The sequence below is a fragment of the Schistocerca gregaria genome, chromosome 9, assembly GCF_023897955.1.
Source record: "Schistocerca gregaria isolate iqSchGreg1 chromosome 9, iqSchGreg1.2, whole genome shotgun sequence".
NCBI classification, from domain to species: Eukaryota; Metazoa; Arthropoda; class Insecta; order Orthoptera; family Acrididae; genus Schistocerca; species Schistocerca gregaria.
Genome location: NC_064928.1, coordinates 195,592,227 through 195,616,486, shown reverse-complemented (window position 1 = coordinate 195,616,486; position 24,260 = coordinate 195,592,227). Strand labels below are relative to the sequence as shown.

Genomic DNA, 24,260 nt, shown 5'->3' with positions numbered 1-24,260 from the left:
CATGGATACTGCAGCAGATGTGACTCCACCACAACATGTAATGAATGGCAGTTCACAAAATACTACACCGGGCTCCACAAAGCAAATGATCAAGTGAGCGGAATGCCATGTTGCTTAAATGTCAAATATCATTGACACTAGCATGGAAGTGACGTAGTGATCGGGCATTGAAGTGGTGAATGTAGTGACAGCACGCAGTGTTCAAAGTATTTATGCTCAGTGATATATATGTTTACTCTTTGGATTTGTAGTAGTTAGCTGTTCCTTGGTCTTAAATAATAAACGTTGCATGCTATGTCAACATACAGCTTTATCAGTGCAGTAACACAGATTTCTAATGGTCATCAAAGATAAGCAATGTTAGGCCCAGTTAGTACTTGGATTGGTGACCATATGAATAAGCCAGACATGATTAATAATAGTTAACATTTCTTCCGCTCATTAGGCTGTAAGTCAAAAATTTGAATTAAAAAACGGTCTTGGTTGCAACTTGTTCCTTTATTAACAACACATTTCCTCTTTGTGACACCTTCAGATTATCTTAAACCTTTCTTTTGCAACATTTTAAAAACAATAAAACAGCTTTGTGCCAGACTGAAGCAAGCAGAAAGGTTGCGGCAGATCCGTCTGGTTTGACACGTGCTTCAGTCTAGCACAGAGCCATTTTATTGTTTTTAATGAGTTGTAAAAGAAAAATTTTAAAATAATCTGAAGATGGTCCCATAAAGGCAAAACATGTTGTTAATAAAAGAAGAAATTGCAACCAAGACTGTTTTTAAATTCTAATAATAATAATAATAATAAATAATTATTGATGATGACACACAGTGATTTTGTGTGCAATGCCAGTATAATGAAGTGCGTAGTTCAAAAACAACAAAATGATAACATATAAGACAGCTGCATTTTAGATGGCAGCATAAAACGAGCTAGAAGTAAAAATACAAAGATGCAATAGGCAGTGAAGTAAATGTTTACAGTGAAGTAAATGTTTACCAATAAGCTGCATCCCCTTAAATTGTTATAAATGGTGGATGCCATTTTATGAGGGGGAAATTTTAAGGTACACCAGTATTTCCTAAGCCTACCAAGAATTTTCTGGAAAATTAAATTTCATAATAGAGTTCTATCACAAAGTAACTAGTTATTCTGGGAAAGTTATTAATTTCTGGAAACAGAAGGTCAGGGCCATAAAACTATAGCAGCACAGTTGTAGCTCGATTACACATTTTGGTTTGAATATTCTGGAAGATGATAATTTTGAATAAGTGTAACTTTTGAAACACACAGTTTCCGGGAAAGTCAAATGTTCCTTGAAAACTGGAGAATGATGAGGTATGTTGATTGAAAAACAAACCATTTTTGGCGGAGTCGAATTTTGGAGTGCACTCAGTTTTCAGGCATAATAAATTATGAATATTACATTGAGTAAAATGTTTAATTATGAACTAGTTACGCTATTGTTACCAGTAGGCTGTAAATTGTAAGTGTGAATAATAAAGTGTAGTGAAATACAGCATGGGTAAGAATTTAGAAACTTTAAGTAGTCAGGGTATATGCAGTATGCGCATAATAGAAAACATGAAAGAGAAAAATTTATTTAAGGGGTGTTATGCACAATATTTTCCTTGTACTGCTTCAGTTACAATAATGGGGCAACAGATCTATCTTATTTTGTAACTCATGACAGATTGCACCTTAAATGTGTGCTGCTTTCACATTAGCAGTCGAGAGAATGACAGTTCTTATAATGATTCTTTGCTTGTTTATGATCACTTACATTCTTTCTTGCACCCTCTTTGCTCCTCGACGTCCAACGCACCACCCAACCATAACGACCAAAGGACAAACCATCTGCTATGCAAGTGGAGGTGTTTATTTGCAGGTGCGCCTCGTTAATGTCTGGAGCTGACTTATTTACACTTCATCTGCACAAACGTGAAACAAGAGCACACACATTGGGACATTCTGCACTTAACTACACGAACGACATTCTTGCTGAAGAAAAATTGCAACTTACAGCAAACATTGCGAATGGTATGACAGGCGATACTAAGCTGATGTTAATTTGTTACAGTACTGCAATGGCCCGACTGAAACAAATAATGGAAATATTAATCACTCGTCTATATAGCATCCATGTTGAAAACTCAACAGCCATGTAAGCAATATAGAAATTGTTGCTAGTTTCAGACAGTGTCCTCCTTCAGAATTAACTGACAGGCAAAGCACACACCCAAACCTACACTGTGCTGGTGCTGCATTCTAAAGATAAACATTGTCCAGAAGCTTTGTGGCAATTTATGAGCCTGTCAGTCACTGAATGTGTGACTATACTGTTACTCCTTCCATTATTAATTATATTAATTCGATCATTTTGTACTTCATGAAATTTTCGTTCTGTTATTGGGTTAACATATTTCGGTCACTTGGATTAAATTGTGTTGTTTTGTACTGTTTTCTGTTTCAGGGTCTTGTTAAGGTTACCTCTATAGAAACAATAGTGTAATGTAATACGCCATACTCAGAATTACATGTTGCTAGCTGCAGTTCCTTTAAAAGTAGTTGTATCTGTGGAAATGTTGCTTGTATAAAAATTTCACTGTCAAATTAATTGTAAGCCAGCATAGTATGTGTCTTACTGTTTTTTGTTTCGTTTTATTCTCTTAAATCTTTCACAGTTGACTGATGTTTATTTTCTTATTTCTCAGGACAAAGGACAGAAGCAGAATCAGGATTACCAAGGTCAGATTATTAATAAATTATTATCTGTACTTTGTAGTATAGGTGGTGGGTTTATTCTTTTGTTAGGGGCATGGAACTGATAAGATAAAGCTCAGTTGTGGGTGTTCTGTGAAGTAAACTTTGTTTTCTGTACTAAATATTTATACCCTTAGCTGTAGTGTGTTAATTATCATTAACTCTTTCACTGCTGTGGATGTGTGTACACATCCCGCTAAGCTGTTCCCCATGTGCTGTGGGCACAAACACATGTGCCGCTTGGGTTTTCATACAGTACTATGGACATATGTATGTGTCCTGAGCCACTGACCTCTCACACGAGTTGTTAACAATTGTTATGACGGTGATTCGTGATACACAAGAAGGTGAGTGGACGCGCTGTATGTGATCATCCTTTGAATGCGAAACACAGTAACTCGAGAATGAAATGAGGTATCATTCTACTCTCAATTTTAAATGAAATTTCAATATCTTATCTACATTTCATTCACAGTAATGTATGAGCTAAAATCATCCATATACAAAGTTTACATGAATTTCATGCTGTTTCACTTAATTTAATGCAGCACAGTAAAGAAATTCTATTCTTTATCGAGTAAAGATACTAGACTGTAAGATGTGCAAAAATCAAATTTTTTCACGTAATAGTTTTCGGAAGACCAGATGATTAGCATTTCATATTGGCCGGAACACCATCTCTCTGTGCAGACACCAGCATTTTTGGAGCAGTACAGCTGAAACAATAGACGCTTTAGCACAGAATGCAGAGAGCACATCTGGAGCAGCGAAAGAGTTAATATTTTAATGTGGGTAGGTGAAATCTTTATTTTCATTCATTATTAAAAACAGGACTTTGGAGCATTGTCACACAAAATATGGGATGATACACTTAATTTAGTTGTAGGTCTAATGACGAATAGATGGATACGGTATTTTATTTTGAGTTGTTGGGACATAAGTTTTCCGTATAATCGAAGAATATCAGGAGAAAAGAAAGTCTGTGCAGTAGAGATGGGAGTGACAGTGAATGGAAAAGTCGTATGGAGCCTTATTTTAGGATACAGTAAAGAATCTGAATATGCACAGTGCAGTGAATCAGATTAAATATGAGCTACATAAGAGGTGCTGATAATTTATAAGGAGGTGTATCACGTTCAAACTGGAATGGAATGACTGGCAACCCAGACTTTGACAGAGAAAGTGTAGGGGAAAGTTGGGTAGATTCCTTACTTTAAAGAATAATAATAATAGGGTAATTTGAGCAGGCTGATTGGCTCTCTTGCTCACAGTTTTCACTGTTTGTTGATCAGAGGACAAAAGTGAACAAATCTCTTAGAGTGTGCTTCTGAAGACAAGAAGTGTAGTATTGTCAGGTGAAAGGCTGTTTTTTACAGTAAAGATAACATAGTCATATCATTGCTTATAAAGACAGATTTCGCATTCTTAAGTTTCCCGATACTGTACCGTAGTGTAAACTGTCAACAATGGTCCAAGTATACAGATTCAGTTCTCAAATATGCGACTGGCTTGAACACACTTTAGGTAATACCCTGTCTTGGCTGGGAAGTGTTCATCAGAGACAAAGGTATTATCAGAAGTACCTAAGGAAAGTGGAATAGAACCATTCTGGTTCTCAACGTACATACATGATTTGACGGATAGTGTGAGCAGCAATCTGAGACTGTTGGCTGATGATGACACCGTGCATCAGTAAATGTTTTCGTTGGGTTATTGTAGAGTGATTCATTATGATTCTGGCAGAATTTATATCTGGCCAAACAGTAGAGAAATGTAATTTAATGCAGATGAGTTGGAGAAATGTGTGTAATATTCAAATACAATATTAATGTTAGGCTGCTCAACTTAATCATGTCCATTAAATACAGGTTCGTAACATTACAAAAGGTACAAAATGGAATGATCACATAATTTAAGTTGTATGGAAGATGACAGTGGCTTATTGGAAGAACTGTGGGAAAGGGTAGCAAATCTATAAAAAAAGACGTAGAGTACAGAACACACGCACTACCTATTTTTGAGTAATGCTTGTGTGTTTGGGACCATCAGCAGGTCATATTAAAGGAAGATATCGAAGCAATTTAGAGATGTGCAGTTAGATTTGCAACCCATCATTTCAGTCAGTAAGAGAATGTTGAAGATACGCTCTCTTAGGTGAGAGTCTGTGGAGGGAACATGCTGTGAACCTCAGCTGTCCTCCACATCCCCTGACAGGTGAAACCCATAGAAGGCAATGTAACATGTGGCCCCAGTAATATCCGACTTGATTCTACTTACAGGTGTCAAAACAACTAGTCAGTTTGAACACCAATTAATTCGAGCTTATTATGGGGATGTAAGCAAATAGGAAGGGCTGTACTATAATAATAACAGCGATAGGAGCCCAAATTTGACTTATTATCTGAAATGTATACTGCATTTAAGATTTACAAACAATTAGGAAAACTAATATGTAGCACTGTAATTGATAGGAAAGAGTGCACTGCTTTTGAATGTCAGGTTTTCTGTGTGATCAAGCAAAAATGTTACAAGTAAGCCAGTGTAGGGTTGTGATCAACTAGGGAGGGAGATATACTAGCATTGTGGAGATCGTGTGATTGTTGTAGTCCATTTACCTCTTATGTATTGTGATTGTTGTAGTCCATTTACCTCTTATGTATTGTGATTGTTGTAGTCCATTTACCTCTTATGTATTGTGATTGTTACAGTTGATTTTCAAATTCTTGACTTCTCGAATAAAGTGCACGAGGCCTCAGAATCAGACTTTCCATCACGGCGCCCAGGATGAGGTCCTTTGTGACGGTCACTACATGTCGACATCTTCGGTACATTGACAGAAGCGAGGCCTATTGGGTCCTGGTTAAAAACTTGTTCCCAGCAAGAAAACAGGGTAGGCCCTGTTTTCTATAGCTGCGCTAAACGACCGTTCTTACAAAAAGTTGTCCGTCTTAAAAGCATAGTTCCGAGAGAACTCTGCAGATTTGTTAGGTTGCCATTACCTGGCCAGTCCTAACTGCCAACCACTTCCCAGGAGGGTATTGCTGTGTTCCTGCAGTTCTTCAAACCAAGGAGTCTCTCTGAGGGCCACTGCCACTGTGGTGACCACCAATGACAGTTTGAAAGGGGTTGTGTTATAGTTAACATGGCCAAGAATCGCGATACTGTAATTTCTGTTGCATTCTCATCTTGGAGACAATTAGAAAATCTGGAGGCAAGGTCTATTAGTTATTTTATGAGGACATTCTAAAGAAAAGGTTCAAATTACACTGTGGATATAATTGAAGTCTCTATTCAAAAGTAGTCACCAGAGGCCTGTGCACAACTATACCACTGTTTATACCTAAAGGAGGATTTCTTTTCCCAGAACGCCTATGGCTGTGGCAAAAGCCAGTTGTCACTATGTCCTTCCCTTTGAGATGTGTTTTTAGTGGATCAAACATGTGGAAGTTGCAGGGTGACATGTCCAGGCTGTAGGGCAGATGCTGAAGCTGGTCTCACTTGAACTTGACCATTATACTTTGTGAGACGTCGGAGATGTGTGGCTGTGCATTATTGTGGAACAGAATCACTCCCTCTGTGAACTATCCAGCTGTTTGCTGTTGATGGATTTGCATAGGCTACAGTGTGTCTCACAATGCATGTCACTATTAACAGTTTTTCCGTGCTCTAGGAATCCAATGAATATCGGATGTCAGATGCTGAAAAAGATGGTGAGCATTATATTGCCTGCTGAGGGGCACAGCTTCAAATTTTTTAGGGCAGGTAACAGTACACACCTCCATTGTGTGCTGTCCCACTTTGTCTCTGGCTCAAAGTGACAGTACCAGTTCTTGTCGCCAGCAACAATCCACTCCAGGAGAACAAGATATTAATGATACTGGAACAGGTGCCGCCCCGTATTCAATTGCTTTCGCAGTTTGCTGAGCATCTTTGCAACCCACTCCGTGCGCCTTCCAGTGACCCACCCTGTTTTGCAAAATTTTCCACACCATTCCAGCACTGGCCCCCACCATCGTTGCCAACATTTGCATTGGGACACGCTGATCACTTCAGGTCGTTTACCCTGGCCATGAGCTTTGCCATGATGACCATGTTGGCCTGGCCTCAGGTCACCACATGGTCACTCCCGGCCTTTACAAAAATGGGCACTCCACTTTCTAACTGACCTTGGCAGGAACACAGTCTCCCTTGTATAAGTCCACCATCTGGTGAAGAATATCAGCCAGTTTAACCCCTTCCGCAGTTAGATATCTGATGACACCTCACTGCTCCTTGATAGTTGAATTTTGCAATGTGAATGCCATGATGACGTCCTGACTGCATGGCTCTGCCAAATGGATAGAACACACGACTGCTTGTTTCTCTCCTGCATCACGAGCACACACATTTACATGACTATGCCAGACACTACATTCGTGTGCCTATATGTCTCACTAAATTATCCCCAAGCGGCATATACAGATTTCAGCCAATTTGGTTGTTACAGTGTTTTGTACCTATTCAGTTGAACACTTCCTATAATTTATTACTTAATTCTGTACCAAAATAAATGTGTTAGATGAAGATAGTGATCTTTTTCATGAAACGCTATTGACGAAGTTGAAAGGTCCAGCATTTGGGCCACTGCCTCCAATATCCCTAACTCGCAAGCATTTTTATGATAGGGAATTTAGGGCCCATGTAGTGGTGCACACGCAATCATTTCTCTCCATTCTATTATGGGAGGAACAGAAAAAGAGAATAAGTGGCAATGGTACAAGACATATTCTGACATGTTCTATACAATAATTTGCACAGTGTGTAAATATAAAGATAGTTGGTCTTTTCGCATATCTACAGCTAAGAAGCCAATGTTCCATTGTATTTTTGCAACATTCTGCACTCATCTGCCATTAGGTTGCTGAACTGATGAAATGTAGTAGTTGTGTGTTTGTTGCTTCAGTAATGATCTGTGTGGTTTCAGTATGTACAGAGTGTAAATGTTTTAGGAAGTGGTAGTACAGACTAATTTGAATAAAACATTCCATGTAACATATGTCCAGCAGGTTATATAGATACAGCTGGCTACAGAGATAAGTATTGTTCCTCATGTTGGTACTCCAGTTATTGGCAATTCTACTGTATTGTATTGTTCAAGGATGCCGCATGTATTTGCAAAAGCTGACAGTGCTGATTTGGTATTTGTGTAGGGGTTTGGTAGTGGAAATGCTGTTGCAGCCTGTAGATAGCACAGTACACAATTTCGTACCTTACAGAGTACCAGATTCCAAAGTGTTTATTCATGTTTTCACTAAACTGTTTGTGACTCATATAGTGCTGAGCACTGTTTGTGACTCATATAGTGCTGAGCAGTCATATGTTGTGTAGATGTGCAAACGAATGGAATCTGGGTGTAGTAGATCTGTTCAATTAGTAGATCATAGTGCTTCTGCAAGCACATAAAGAAATTCTACAGCTGTCGGTGCTCCACGTGTAAGAATATACCATCTGTCCAAAAAGTTCAGAGATTGATTTTATTCATATTGTATAAATGACATCAGCAATGTTGTGCAAGTTGCATCTGCACAGTAAGTGTTGTGGCAGCTTCAAATGACAGCTGCAAACAGTGGATCCGCATTCGAGCAACCAGCTAGTTGTAAACAAACAGTGTTAAGTAATGGACATGTAACTGTAATTTGTCAATGTTACTGTCACAAATCGTAGTGGAGTAACATATCTAAATTAAGTGTTTAAGATGTTCTCCAGAATATTTTGAAGAAGACAAAAGTGAATGCAAAGTTTGTCCTGCACACCTTGATTTCCAAACAAAAAAGGCGACGTGTGGACACCTGCCACAACTTGAGTGAAATGCAAAATGCAGACAGTTCTTTTCTGGGAAAAGACGTAATGGGTGACAAGACTTATACCATCAGTATGATCATACCATAAGACAACAAAGTGCAGAAATTCTCATGAAGGGTCAGTGCTTTGAGACACAACTGACTCACTGGCCAATGTGACATATGACGTGACATGTGAATTGAACAACATCCCAACAAGTTTTTTGACAGTTTCACATCACTGTTTCGATGTTCTGTGCATGGTACTGTTGCGGGAAGAGTACATAGCACACCTGAAGCATTAAAATGCCATCTTAATGTACCTCTAGTTTTCATCAATCCAATCTTGAAACATTTTGGACTGACAAAGTATGGCAGACATTACATATGCACAGCGTCTGTCCTTATCATTTACAGTGTATTCAGCATTCTGTCTTCATGAATTCAGTAAAACAAATGGTATGATTTCCCTTTGCTCTCTGCAGTTCTTCCCACATCGGGATGCAAATGATAGGATGAATTAATCAACTTCTATGGCTAATCCAGGTGTGATTTATCTGTCGTGAGAGTATTTCACAGCATACATTACAGCCAGTTTCACCATGAGTTGTATACTGACATCCTAATTAGGATATTGGCCTTTTATATTATTAAAGAAGAGTAGGATCACCAGTATGATGTGTGTCAATTATTTAATTCTTTGCTTACAGCAGTAAGTGCATTGTTGCCAGTGTTTTACCTTTTTTGGCGGTGAGATAAAGAGGAGGTTCTAATACTAAGACTTATCATGCAGAAACTTGCAGTAGCTGCATTTATAGTATTTGTAGTTTTTGGAAAATCTTTTGGCAATTTTGAGTGGACTAGCTTGTTTTCTCAAGGGTAAAATAAGAGTACCATAAGTGAAATGTTACCTTTAACTTGTACAGAAACCAGATTGTACACTGTCTGATCAAAAGTATCTGGGCACCAATTAGTGGACACTAATATGCTGTGTATCGCCTTTATGACAGTTTGAACTCTGCTGAGGGCAATTTCAGTGAGATGTCTAAATGTATTGTAGGAATGGCAGCCCATTCTTCCTCAAGAGAAGGTAGTGATAATTAGGTACTGGGGTCTGGAGTGCAGTTGAGGTCTTAACACATCCCAAAGGTGTTCAGTTCATTTCAGAAATATTATTGTCCACAAACCCCAATGGCCTCGCAGCAGCAGTAAGCACGATTCCCATCAGGTTCTGATGTTAAGCACTACCGGTCTTGGCTAGAACTCGGATGGGTGACTGTCCAGTATGCGGAGCACTGTTGGTAAGTGGTATGCACTCAGAGGCAAATTAAGGAGCTTCTTGACTGAAAAGTACCAGCTCCGGTCATAAAAACTGACAACAGCCATGTGAGTAGTGTGTTGATCGTACGTCCATCTATATACGCATCCAGTGGTGATTATACGCTGAGGATGACATGGTGGTAAGTCAGTAACATTGGGTCTTTCGAGACGTGTTCAGACGGAGTTTAGAGCTGTTCAGAGTATAGTCCACAAATCTCACTCCACAGATGCCGATTTATGACAGAGCGCATTATCGTGTTGACACAAACTGTTACAACCTCCAGATTGTTTCTCTACTGTATGCAGTGCTGTAAAATTTGTAGGTGTAGGGTTTTCTTAAGTGCAATAAGGAGACCACACCCTAAACACAAAAAAGCACCCCCATATCCTAACACTACCTCCTCCATACTCACTGCTGGCACTGCACATGATGGCAGATAACGTTCTCCAGGCATTTCCCAAACCAAACCCTTCCATCATGTGCTACAGGGTATAGCATTGCTAATCACTCGTTTCCAGTAATCCACTGTCTAGTGGTGTTCCAGTGGTAGCACTCTTTACAACACCTCAGGCATCTCTTAGCATCAGCTGCAAAAATGTGTAGCTTATGATGAGCAACTTGACCAGTGAACCCACTCCTTTCAACTCCCTGCACACAGTCATTGAACTAACTATGCTGCTGTTTTCCACTTTGGAACTCCTGGATGGTACCTTCCTCCGATTGCTTGTGATTTTATTACATTCGGTCACGCAATGTTTGATGGTCCCTGTCCTTTGGTATGTCAGGTCTGTGTGGTCTCAGTTTAGCTATGGTTTTTTCCTTCCCATTTTCACTTCAAAATCGTACTTGTGATGAGGTAGTGTAGATGCAAAAGTTGAATGATATGAAAGGGAAGCAGCAGCACTTGAGAAGGGAGTGAGACAGAGTTGCAACCTATCCCCCATGTTGTTCAAATTGCACATAGAGCAAGCGGTGAAGGAAACCAAAGATCAGTTTGTAGAAGGAATTAACCCCCTAACATAAACTGCTGAGTTATCTTGTTTTTATTGGTGTGACAGAAACTTAAAATCTAGAGTGTACTCGGGCAACTTGAACAGACATTAAAAAAAAAAAAAGGCATTTTTCGATACTCTACAAAACACATGCTCTCAGTCTCTCTCCTGTATTGTTGTTTAGGCAGTGCTTTCAAAAATGAATGACTGTAGTGATCCCGAGTTTTACACTGAATTTAGTTGCTCAGAAAGTGATGTTACTACATTAGAGATTGAAAGTGATGACAGTTCGTCAGTTGGAAGACAAGTGATCGCCAGTGGTAGGAGATATATACTCCACTGTGCTCCAGCCAACTCCTGCAAGATTTTTGCTCGGGGGAACTCATTGTGAAATACATGATTAGGCTTCATAGCTACACAGAAACTAAAAAATGACATCCAAGATTCAGGATATTTTCGTCAAAGTCCATTGCACGAGTATACTTGTGATTTTATTAATTGGTGATCGTCAGAATTTTCCAGTTAAGTTGCAAAAGTGTTTGATGGGATTCATGTCGGGTGATCTGGGTGGCCAAATCATTCGCTCAAATTGTCTAGAATGTTCTCCAAACCAATCGCGAATAAATTGTGACTCGGTGACATGGTGATTGGCTTGGGAACATGAAGTCCATGAATGGCTGCAAATGGTCTCCAAGTAGCTTAACATGACCATTTCCAGTCTGTGATCAGTTCAGTGACTCAGAGGACCCAGTCCGTTCTGTGTAAACACAGGCCACATCATTATGGAGCGTCTACTGGCTTGCGCATTGCATGGTTGACAACGTGGGTCCATGGCTTTGTGGAGTCTGCACCACACTCAAACCCTCCATTAACTCATACTAACTGTAATTTGGACTCACCTGACCAGGCCACGGTTTTCTGTTTGTACAAACCGATATGGTCACGAGCCAAGGAGAGGCACTGCTGGCAATATTGTGCTGCTAGCAGAGGCACGCACATTAGTCATCTGCAACCATAGCCCATTAATGCCAAATTTGTCCACACTGTCCTGATGAATATGTTTGCAATACTTTCCACATTGATCTCAGTGGTTTTCTCACGCTGTGTTGCCTGTCTGTTAGCACTGGCAACTCTACACAACCGCCACTGCTTTTGGTTGTTAAGTGAAGGCTGTTTGCCAGTTCGTTACCTATGTAATACATAATCCCTGAAATTTGGTATTCTCAGCACACTCCTGTCACATTGAGTGTGTTGTCAGAAGTGTCCGCTCAGATCACATTTCACAACATTTTGAGAAAGTGCATGTGAGGTGAAGTAGTGAGTGGAAATCTGTGAAAAACGGAGTGAAAGCAATGCACTAAATAGCAGGTGATTGAGACACCAACCAGGGACAGGAAACAGGATGGAAAATTTTGCAGATGACATGCTGTTAAAAAGAAAGAAGAAGGAGAAAAGACAACGAAAACGAGCACTAAAATCGATGTATAATAATACAGTTCAGTTAGCGATGTAATTTTAAGAAATAAAAATTTGACCCACAGAAGACGACACATTGGTGTCAAAACATGTCTGGGTAAATATAAAAATGAACTAATTGTGTTAGTGTAAGGCTTATTCCAAAACAATCCAGTGGATCATGGAATATTGAATTCCATAACAAAAACTTTGAGGTTCGCCGATGACATTGTAATTCTGTCAGATACAACAAAGGACCTGGAAGAGCAGCTGAACGGAATGGACAGTGTCTTGAAAGGAGGACATAAGATGAACATCAACAAAACAAAACGAGGATAATGGAATGTAGTCGAATTAAATCGGGTGATGCTGAGGGAATTGGATTAGGAAATGAGACACTTAAAGTAGTAAATGAGTTCTGCTATTTGGGGAGCAAAATAACTGCCGATGTTCATGGTAGAGAGGATATAAAATGTAGACTGGCAATGGCAAGGAAAGCGTTTCTAAAGAAGAGAAATTTGTTAACATCGAGTATAGATTTAAGTGTCAGGAAGTCGTTTCTGAAAGTATTTGTATGGAGTGTAGCCATGTATGGAAGTGAAACATGGACGATAAATAGTTTGGACAAGAAGAGAATAGTAGCTTTTGAAATGTGGTGCTACAGAAGAATGCTGAAGATTAGATAGGTAGATCACATAACTAATGAGGAGGTATTGAATAGAATTGGGGAGAAGAGGAGTTTGTGGCACAACTTCACTTGAAGAAGGGATCGTTTGGTTGGGCATATTCTGAGGCATCAAGGGATCATCAATTAAGTATTGGAGGGCAGCATGGAGGGTAAAAATCGTAGAGGGAGACCAAGAGACGAATACACTAAACAGATACAGAAGGATGTAGGTTGCAGTAGGTACTGAGAGATGAAGTAGTTTGCACAGGATAGAGTAGCATGGAGAGGTGCATCAAACCAGTCTCTGGACTGAAGACAACAACAACAACAATTATTTGGATTGTCTCTTGCGTCTAGTTCCAGCTCTCATTCCATGTTCAGAATCTATTAATTTCCATCACGCTGCCCTAATCACGTCGGATACCTTTTCATGAATTGCTGAGTACAAATGAAATCTCTGCCAGTGTAGTGCCCTTTTATACCTTCTGTACATGATACTACCACCGACTGTATATGTGCATATCACTATTCTTTGACTTTTGTAATCTCAGTGTATGTATGTATGCAATGTGATTCGTAATAGAATATTTTTCGTTAATAAAAAAATGTTTTTCTTACATAATTTGAAGGGAAAAAAACTCATTATGTTAAGGAGTTAATGTTCAAGGACTAAAAACTTTCGTGGTTAAAGTACTTACCTGTAGTGTATTCTTGCATGGAAGTGAATCATGGATGATCAGCATTACAGGACGGAAGAAGTAAGAAACTTTTGAAGTTTTTTGCTGTAGAAGAAATCTGAAAATAAGATGAGTGTATTGGATAATTAATTAATTATGAATTGAGTGCATAGTCTTAATTTGACTAAAAGAAGGGATATTGGGAGAGAACATTTTGAGGCATCAAGTAATAATTCATTTGATAGTGTAGGGAAGTATGAAGGGTAAAAGGTGTGGAGGAATACGAAGGGTTGATTACTGTAAGCAAGTTGAAAAGTTCTTCGTAGATTGCAGTAGTTCTTCAGACATGAAGAGATTTGGGCAGAATAGATTAGCACAGAAAGCTGCATCAAACCAGCCATCACACTGAGTACCTCTGCGACACAAGTTGTTACCACATTGCCATTGGTAACATATTTGTAGAACTATTATGGAGATGCAAATATTTTGATGTTATTGTAGTTCACAGAATATTAAAATTTTGAGAGCTTTAACCCGTCCAGTAGATCGGCGCTCTGATGGTAGGATTGATCTGTGTATTAAATACTCTGTTCAAAAATGTAGCAGAACCATATCAGGTTATGGATGAAAGTCCATCCATACTTGGCCACTATTTGTGAAAGTTACTGTACCATGAAAGAAGTACGCAAATGATATGTGACAAGATACGGCTAAGCTGGTATGCTAAGTAACTGGTAAGCTATAGAGAGTGACAGTGCATACATGGGCTCAATAGGAACTTGTGGAGACCTACACAGGGTATTTAAATATCATTGTGAAAAAGTTCAGTTGTATTATTCATAAGTAAATTGAGAAATATAATGAGGAATGACTTTAAATACATATCTTCAAATTGGGAAGATGTACAGGGTGACCCAAAAGTCTGTTAACATTGAAAATTCAGTACTTCATGGAGTAATGTACATAAAGGGGTAAAAATTGACAAATGCTTGAAATTAAATGCAGTTTAATTGAAACAAAAATTCCACAAAATATCAACAAATAGCGCTTTGTATGATGCAAAACTAACAATTAGCATAACAATTGATTTTTAGCAAAGACAATGATGCCCAACTGGTTGGTACTCATCCATGGTACGGCACTGCAGCTGTGCAAATGCCAATATGTTAACCAAATATTAAAATTGTGACCAATAATAATTAAAAGTACATACATCGTCATATTAAAATGCACATCGCAGTAGTACAAAGTACAAGAAGTACATTACAAAATCATAGAAAAAATATTTTGTCTTGGATAGACACTACTTCTCAAAGACCCCTAAAGGATTTGTTTAGATCTGTAGTTACACGTCTGGACGGTTCATCAGACATAATATCTTAAGACATTTTCCCCGCCTGTGGTTTATTACCGCTGCTATCCATAAGCTAAAATGTTTACTGCCCATTAAAACAGTCAAAATAACAACAAAAATACATGCATTGTGCCTGCACGTATAAAATAGTAAAGGGAAAGGTTGTTGTCTGCCTGCACTAAAGTACAATAAAAGAAGAATCACTATAATAAATGGACACGAGGCTGTGTCTTGCAACATATTAAACTCAACATTACAGAAAAACTTGTATTGATTTATTAATCAGAGTAGTACGTAGACAAGGGGACTGTACAGTTTGACACACACACACACACACACACACACACACACACACACACACACACACACACACGTATGTACGTACATGTGGTATTCGCTAGCCACTGTAGGGCACAAAGAAGTAAGAGTAAGACAAAAGTTTATGGGTGGTGTAAATGTTCCAATGAGATTCAAGAAGATGTCAAAGACGACAACTACCCTGGATGCCCCAGCATATCAATTACTGATGATAATGTGAAGAAGTACAGACATTGGCTCTGGAAAATTGCTGAATCATGTTCAGAGATGTAGCTGATCATATCAGCATATCTTTTGGCTCATGCCAAGCTATCGTTTCGATTCTTTTGGACATGAAATGTGTTACAGCAATGTTTGTTCTGAGACTGTTGCATTTTGATGAAAAATGATGATATGAAGGCGCTACTTACGAATTGCTGAATGAAACCAAGACTGATCTAAGACTTCTAAAGAAGTGATGAAACCAAGGCCCAATCGTCCCAATGGAAATTGTCTGAAGAGCCAAGACAAAAATAAATAAATAAAAAATCTCATAAGTTCGATGACCTGTGAAGGTTCTTACCATGGATTTTCTTTAGTTACAATGGAATAGTTCATCACGAGTTCATGATTTATGGTCATACAGTCAGTCAGTAATACTACGTGCAAGTTATGCACAGTTTGCATGGAGCAATCAAAAGAACAACCAGAATTGTGGCGAAACTACTTGTGGAAATTGCATTATGATTAGCTCCTGCTCACACCTCAAGGCTTGTGGGTTTTTTCCCCATATGAACAAAACCGTTTTGTTGCCTCAGCCACTGTATTCACTGGACATTGCCTGGTGTACCTTCTTTTTATTCCCTAGGCTGAAGAGAATCCTGAAAAGACATCGTTTTGCTACAACAGACAAGAGAAAAACAAAATTCGCTGAAGGAGCTCAACACCATAACAAAAAGTAAGTTCCTGGAGTGCTTCAAAGACTGGAACAAGTGCGGGCACAAGTGTACTATATTTGAGGGTGATTACTCTGAAGGGGACTACCGTATTTACTCGAATCTAAGCCACACTTTTTTCTGGTTTTTGTAATCCAAAAAACCGCCTGCGGCTTAGAGTCGAAGTTAGCGGAACTTCTGAAAAATGTTGGTAGGTCCCGCCACATCTAACTTCTGCTGTGGAATATATGTAGCGCTACACAGACATGCTTTGCAAGCACAAAGATAAATACTGGCGCCAAAACCTCTGCGTCAGTAAATAAATTAAATGAAACGGTAGAAGAATGTAAACATTATGCCTTGTATTCTTTTGTGTTTGCCACTATCTAATTTAAATCCTGGCTGCCTAATAAACTACGAAACTAGAGTGAGACAACAGCAAGAATATGCATATAATGTGTCATGTTTATATTCGTATTAGTCTTATGCCGAATAGTAATACAATCAGAAATGAAGCACGGCCACTGACTAGATTTTTAAATCTAAGATGACTTATATTTCTGTGCAGAATGTAATGTACTAAAGAGGAGCCTGCAAAAATTTTTAAACGAATAATTTTTTTTTTTTTTTTTTGCTAAACTCTCATTCAGAACATCTTCTATCATATGCAGTCTATTATTTGGTTCTTGTTGATCATTATCAAAGAAAGCAGCAGTGTAAGTATAACAAACAGCAGTATCTTGCCATTGTTTCGCATATGAGACAAGTCCTCTCTCTTTTTTTATTGTAAGAAGTGGTAGCACACACAAAAGCAAGCCATGCCACGAGCGGCGACAGGGCGTAAACACTCATTATCAGAATGCGACAAACAGTGCATGACACAGCACAAAAATGCGTTTTGTGACGTAAACACCTATAACAAAGAGAACGGCACTTATCAAATCAAAGCAAAATAAGCAGTAGATTCAAACCAGACAAAGCATGTAAAAAAGGAAGGGTACCCATATAAATACGGACGGAGCTCCTGACACATAGCAATGACTACTTGGTGAAGCTTAACTGTTACACTCGTACCAAACTACTGTAGCTGTATCTTCACCCATTCGACCTCAATTGGGCCTCATGTTACATTTGACCAACTTTGTTTCGATTTGGAGGTGCGGTCTAAAACTTTTCTCTCCCCTTGAATTTCGAGTCTCAAATTTCAGGTGTGGCTTAGATTCGGGAAAACTTTTCCTCCTCTATTTTAAGTACTCACTTTTCAGTTACAGCTTAGATTCGGGTAAATACGGAAGCTGATGTTGACAAATAATAAATATTCTTAACTATTACCCATTACTTTCTGATCAAATGTCATATATTGAGGCTCTGAGGAGAATAGAAGTTGCCAGATTGCTTTCACTGGCGTCATACAAGCTCAACAACCAGTGTAATGATATGGATTGTCATTGGGTACATAACACGATCACCACTCGCTCACATAGGCAGTAATTTGGACAGTAGGTATTACATTTCTAACGAGTTAAGGCCTGCTGTTGTGTCCTACATTTGAACTCCATGATAATATCTGCTGACACAATAACACGAGACTACATGTAGCGAGTGCTGTTCTGACTCTCCTCGGTTACAGAGGGTGTACGGCAGTTGCCACAGTAAGCATTTTCTCCAGAGTTTCAACCCAGTAGATGCATCTGGGTTACAAGTTACCAAGAAACTTGCGCTCTACCACTCGCCAGCTGCTATGATTGATGAACTTGAGCTGAAAGCTGAAGCAGCATGTAGTGACATGCCCATACCTGTCATCGGAGCTCAGTTCAACTAAATACTGAGGTGCCGCTGTTGGTACCAGAGGTGGCAGCCAGTGTAGTAAATTTTGCACCTAGTAGACCCCTAATCACCTAAAAATTTAACAACATATTCTTTCTATATCCAAAATAACTACATTTTCATCATTTGCTGTCCTTCCTGATGCTGCAATTTAATGGCCAGCAGTACATTTAAAAAAATTGTTTACTAGTAATATTAGATGCATTTTTCTATTTAAAAAATCTGAATAATGTGGCCAGAGAGGTAAAACAAATGCCTGAAATGGCGCTGGACAGCAACACATTGGTTACGCCACATGAGACTCGAGTATACAGCGAGTGTAGTCAGAGATGAGTCAGATGCACCAGCAACTGTGGCATGTTGACGAGAAAAGGCGCTGTTAGTGAAGCTTTACTATCTGAGTGTAGAATCTGCTAATGCAGCTTTATGATTGTATCACCATAGGATTCGAGTGAGTAAGGGTCCTATGACAAGTGTCCCTGTGAAGAAAATGATAACGTAATTCAAAGCCACGCATTGTCTAGATGATCGTTCCAATAGTGTGTGACCAGACAAGTGCTACTGCTGCTCGGACAGTTCAGGAAGAAATGGAGACTTTAGCGGGTTCATCTCCACAGGATGAAGTCAGTGCTTGTGAAGTTGCGTGTCGCACTGAGGCGTGCCCTCCAGTGCTATTCGTACAAAATGCAGCAGCACTGATTTTTGTCTCACGGAGAGCTTTTCACAACTGCAGGATAAGGACTACTGAAAATCCTAGAACTGTTGTGGAAACCCACTTGCATGTCAAAAGTCACCGTGCAGAATGAATTTACCCCATCAATCGTGATTAGACCCTTTTTCTTCAAGGAAATGTGGGAGTACTGCTTCTCAAACTGTCAGAAGGACCAATGACCAAGCAGTTTGATCCCTTCCCTCCTTTTAAACCAAACAACCAAACTGTCAGTGTGGTGGTTTTGAGGTACACCAATACGTTACAGAATTGCATCACCCGTAGCCTGGCTGATAAACACCTGCTATGAGGTACAACTTTTATGCAGGATGACTCTCCACCACATACTGCTTCATGTGCGCAAGAGCACTTGCGCAGATTGTTCGTTGGGTATCATGTGCTGAACTGCCACTTCTGTTACGCTTGGCCACCCAGGTCCCCATATCTTTGTCCATGTGATTATTGCTTGTGGGTTTACCTGGAGTCGTAAATCTACCACAATCATCCAACCTCATTAGGAATGCTAAAACGTACAAACTGTGAAACTTATTTTTGTTATGAAATGGTTCTGACACTTAGTTCGATTTTGTGCTTTCTCGTTAACAATTGGTGTTTTAAAAAAAGGTGTAACTAACTATTTGGAACATTGTTTGCATCAGGATATCTGATGGGCTCAGCCCAGAATATTTCATTTGCAATAAATGCACCAAAAAACAATTTGGTACCTGTTTGTTTGCGACTGCTCAGCTTTTCTAAAATACAGTCAACTGTATTAATAATAATGGTCAAATATCTCTACTGGCAATTACTCATAGTAGATTTGCCAGAAGCCCCAGTAAATATTTCAAATGCAGTGATGCACTTTATTCCATTTTCAAGCAAAATTTAATGCAAATTCTTTGATCCATCTTTCAAAAGTAAAAATTTGCTCGGTACTTGAATATACATATATCATTTTCATTGTCATTATAAACTAAATATTCGAAGCAGTTAAAAATGCAAACATACTTCAGTGACATGTGCGCCATCAAAATGATTTTTTTCAATTCAGTTGTACAAAGCCTTACAAATTCCCATTACTTTTTACTCACACCCCATACGTACATGACAGTCGTGATGCCGGTGCTGTCATTGAGTGCACTGCTGTCGGCTCACCTATCTCTGGTGCCACATGGAGGGAAGCAGTGACAATACCATTATGGAGATGGCATTGTGCTGTTCTACTGAAGCATAAAACTGGAAAGATCATTAATTAAGGCAAAATCTAACGTGTTACTGAATTAAAGTACACATCACCAGTGATGGTACGCTCACGAAAATCGAAGGAGCATCTGTACACTCTCATTTGGTAAGCCTCTTGACAAGTTGGTGGTCTGAATTAAAGATTCTCGCATTATTGGTATGACATTTTTTGTTTCCTCTAAGGATGAGTTTTGTGTTGTTATTGAATAGTGGCTTGTCATTGCATTTATCTTGTTCCAGCCATTGCTGCATTTTGACACAAAAGTCATTTTGAGTGATCATGCAACCGTAAAGTGTGTAAAACCCATTTTACATGAGTGACTTTCTGGTCGAAATCAATTACTCGAAATGTATTCTTTTTTTCGTGAGTGTCTCTACGGTGCCAGCGATTTATAGATTGTGCCAAATGTGAAGTTCTAAATTACCAAGTGTTCTGCACACTGCACATGCTCTGAAAGTTAAATTCGTTTTTGTGGAGCTCACTCTTATTGTAGAAAACAATTTTTTGGTTTCATTTCTCACTATTAGTGTTCTCCTAAAAGAAAGATGGAATATCTTACAACAAAACAGTGTAGTTTTACGTTTCACATAGGAACAGCCCGAACATTGCATAAATAAGAGCATAAATTTGCAAACTTGTTTTAAAAAAAATATTTCAACTGTGAAAAAGTCAGAAGTACTTGATGAGAAAAATAACTTCCAGTGTTATTTGGCACTTAGCAAGAACACAAGATACAAAGGATAAAGCAAATAAATGCTATTTACTGCATTTTTGATGCATTCACGAGTATATATTTTGTTGAGCAAATAAATGTGTATATTCTGAAATTAAATGTGTGGATGCATTTTTCCTATTCTTTCAGTTCTCAGGAATCTGAAGAATTTGCCCCACATCCCTTGACAAGAACTTCCACAATGGATTCTGCTTTAGTCATTAATAAACTCTACCACCACTGCTTGGTCCTACATTTTGTTACTATATTTGTTTTCCCATGAAAAGGATAGTCCCTCATAACCTCCCTTTCACCAGTCAAATGCTAAAAACTGCACAGCAGACAGCTCTCAAAATACATTTTTGGCACTGGCGTGTAAACGAAAATGACTTGTGTCAAGTACTCATTTCAGACAAGAAAGTCAGTCTTGTAAAAGGGGCTTAAAAGTTGAAAAAAGTGTACTCCTTACAGTGTGATCGCTTTCAAAGTATACACTTATATAAGGAGTTGGATGTGTAGTCTTTTACAAACACCTTTTAGTAATTACTGTGGAGTTAAGGAACAAAGAATGGTGTGTATTGTGTTGATACTCTTCTATAGTCTCCGGTCACAATATTCTGTGTCTGGCTGCAATCAGTGATGTCAACCTGCATCACCCAATGCCCGCTACAGTTCCGAGGGTTTCTCATTTTCAGTATTCACTTGTAAAATGTCATAGCTGCTTTATGGAATAGATTCCATTGAGCACCTGTTTTGTTGTTGCTGTTTTGGTCAACTTTGTAAGAACTCTGCGTGCAAAATATTAGCTGCCAATATAAACTGGAAATTACTCATAAGAAATAATGAACCACATTGTTCACACATTTCCACCAATGTAACTGTCTCTTTTACAGCTCTGAATTATCACACTAAAAAACAGGCTTGCAGGGCAAAACACCAAATCTAGTTATTGCAAAAAATCTTTTTTTCTGTAATGGTGTAGATGAAAGTGTTACATTGTATGTATCAGGGTGGTTAGATAACTCTGGTAAAAAAAAAAAAGCAAAAAAGAAAATATTTATTTTTTAAACAACTGCCCTCACTTGTTGACGTATTCTCTTTGAAGGATATAAGCTTGGTCCAGTGCGCCTCCAGCTTCCTTACCCCATCAGAAAAATAGGTTCTGTCGAACTCTGCAAAATACTCATTGATTGCAACTATCAGTTCCTCATTTTGTGGAAATTTCTTCCCAACAAGCCAAAACCGAGTTAACAAACAGGTAGAAGTCACTTGGGGCAAAGTCTGGTGAATAGGGTGGATGAGGAACCAATTCAAAGCCCAGTTCATATACTTTTGCCTTCGTTATCACTGATGTGGGGGATAGTGTGTTATCCTGGTGAAAAAGCACTTTTTTGCATGCCAACCATGGTTTTATTATTTTTGCAGCCACTACTGGGAATCCCATAAACACAGTGGCCATCACCACACCAGTTGACAAAATGTTCTTTGCCTTCTTTGGTGCTCTTTCACCAGCCTTCGTCCATTGTTTTGACTGACATTTAGACTCTGGTATGTAATGACAGATCCAGGTTTCATCAACAGTCACATATCGGCACAAAAGGTCCATGGATTTCGGTTAACCATCACCAGACATTGTGTTGAAATGTTGTGCCGAATGTGTTTTTGGTTGACTGTGAGCAGTCCTGGCACCCTCTTTGCACACGGCTTCTTCATAGCAAATTCTCCATGCAAGATATTATGCACTCACTCAGTGGAGATGCCTACTGTCCCAGCAATATCATGAACTTTTATTTGGCATTCATACATAACAATATCACCGATTTTTTTCAATGTTTCCTTTGTTTTATAACTGGATTGTGCTTGTCCAAGCACATTTAAATTCATTAATCCAGAAGTAAATGGTCTTCAGTGAGGGTGCAGAGACCTTGTGAACTTCATCCAGTTCTTTTTTTTATTTGTGAGGCAGTCCGACCTTTCAAATGAAAATGTTTAATAACAGCACGAAACTGTTTTCTCCATTTTCAATCGCAGTGGACATGCTGACCAATTCAGACGGCTGTCAACAATGAACTGTACATTATTGAAATTCTTTATACAGTCCTTGGACTAATCAAGCATACCTGCCGTGAAGGTACAACAGAAATTTTTTTTTCTTTCATTGAAATCTACCAGACTTATAAAACCACCCTTGTATATAGCTCTCTCCCCTCACTGGTAGAGAGTATACGCAATAAATACAAAATTTCCAATATTTCAACATTTTTTAGTTGTAACTATTGTAAAAGTGAGAAATAGTAAGATAATCGAGAAGTAAGAGAGAGGTACTGGTGGAAGTAAAGCTGTGAGGGTAGGTTGTGAGTTGTGTCTGGCTATTTTAACCAACCAATAATTTTCCCCATGAAATGCAAAGGTTCTGGGGTGAGTCCCAGTCTGGCACCAACTTTTAATGTGCCATGAAGTTTTAAAAAGGTGATGCAATTTTCCAAACGCGTATTTTTATAAGCACCACAAATATACAGTTAATTACAACAATCGTAATATGTACATAATTTGAGGGATGCTGTCAACGTTTAATGAGAATTTAGAACCAAGGAGGTGGAAAGTGAAAATGTACTACTGACTTCAACTACAGAAAATTCTCAAGGTAACAGACTCACAATGACAGTGATCTGTTTCTCTTGTTGACATTCTGTAAAATGCCTCCACTGATACAAAAATTTGTAGTCTAATGGGTGAAATACACTTGTAGTATCAAAAGATATCTGAAGTATTGTACTTCCTTATTTAAAACTGAAAATAATTCAGAGTTTTTATAACCTGACGAAAAGTCTAGAAGGAAAAAGTAATGTGGTTTGAAAAAATTGGCTAGGTGCAAGCAGGACTCTCACACTGAGGATTCCATACAAACTTGTTTATGTATACAGATGGCTCATTCATTCTGTTTCTGGCTGTTATCAACATTGATACTGGAAAGATATCAGTCCCAGATATTCCAAGATTTTCAAGAATGTTTTAATTTCAGTAATATAAATGTGACATAAAATCATGCAGGAGGCAGGTGACCATTATTATAATTATCAGTTCTGTATTCAGGCTGACTTGGCTGCAACAGTAAAAGTCACAACTCAGGTGACGAATGACTTTATTACTTATATGACACATTTCAGAATTTATCCATCATCACATAGCCAAGAGAGATTACTGCACGAAAGATATGGCTTTTCAAGTTGCATGTGAAACATAAATTCGCAGGCTAAATGCAGTAATCGCTCCAGGATATCTGATGATGGATAAATTCTGATATGTGTCGTATGAGCAATAAAATCATTCCTTGCCTTCTCAACTTATGCCAGAGGGTGGGTTGGGTTTCGGTTTCCACTGAGTAGGTCAGGAGTCCACTACTCACAGGAGGTGGCTACATGGGTAGCAGCGGTTGTGCAGCATGGACTGTGTGGTTTTTTTAGGTTAGAGGTCTCGGACAAATATAAAAAG

At 38.7% G+C, this 24,260-nt stretch overlaps 1 protein-coding gene across 7 annotated transcripts in view; it reads left to right on the top strand.

The window, feature by feature from the left end:
- The window catches only part of LOC126292295 (protein piccolo-like), a 153,541-nt gene that overhangs the window by 116,095 nt on the left and 13,186 nt on the right, over positions 1-24,260 (top strand). For all 7 annotated transcript variants that reach the window (XM_049986217.1, XM_049986220.1, XM_049986214.1 and 4 more), the window contains exon 7: positions 2,712-2,745. In XM_049986217.1, the coding sequence (XP_049842174.1) occupies positions 2,712-2,745 (34 nt within the window). The remainder of the gene's footprint in view (positions 1-2,711; positions 2,746-24,260) is intronic.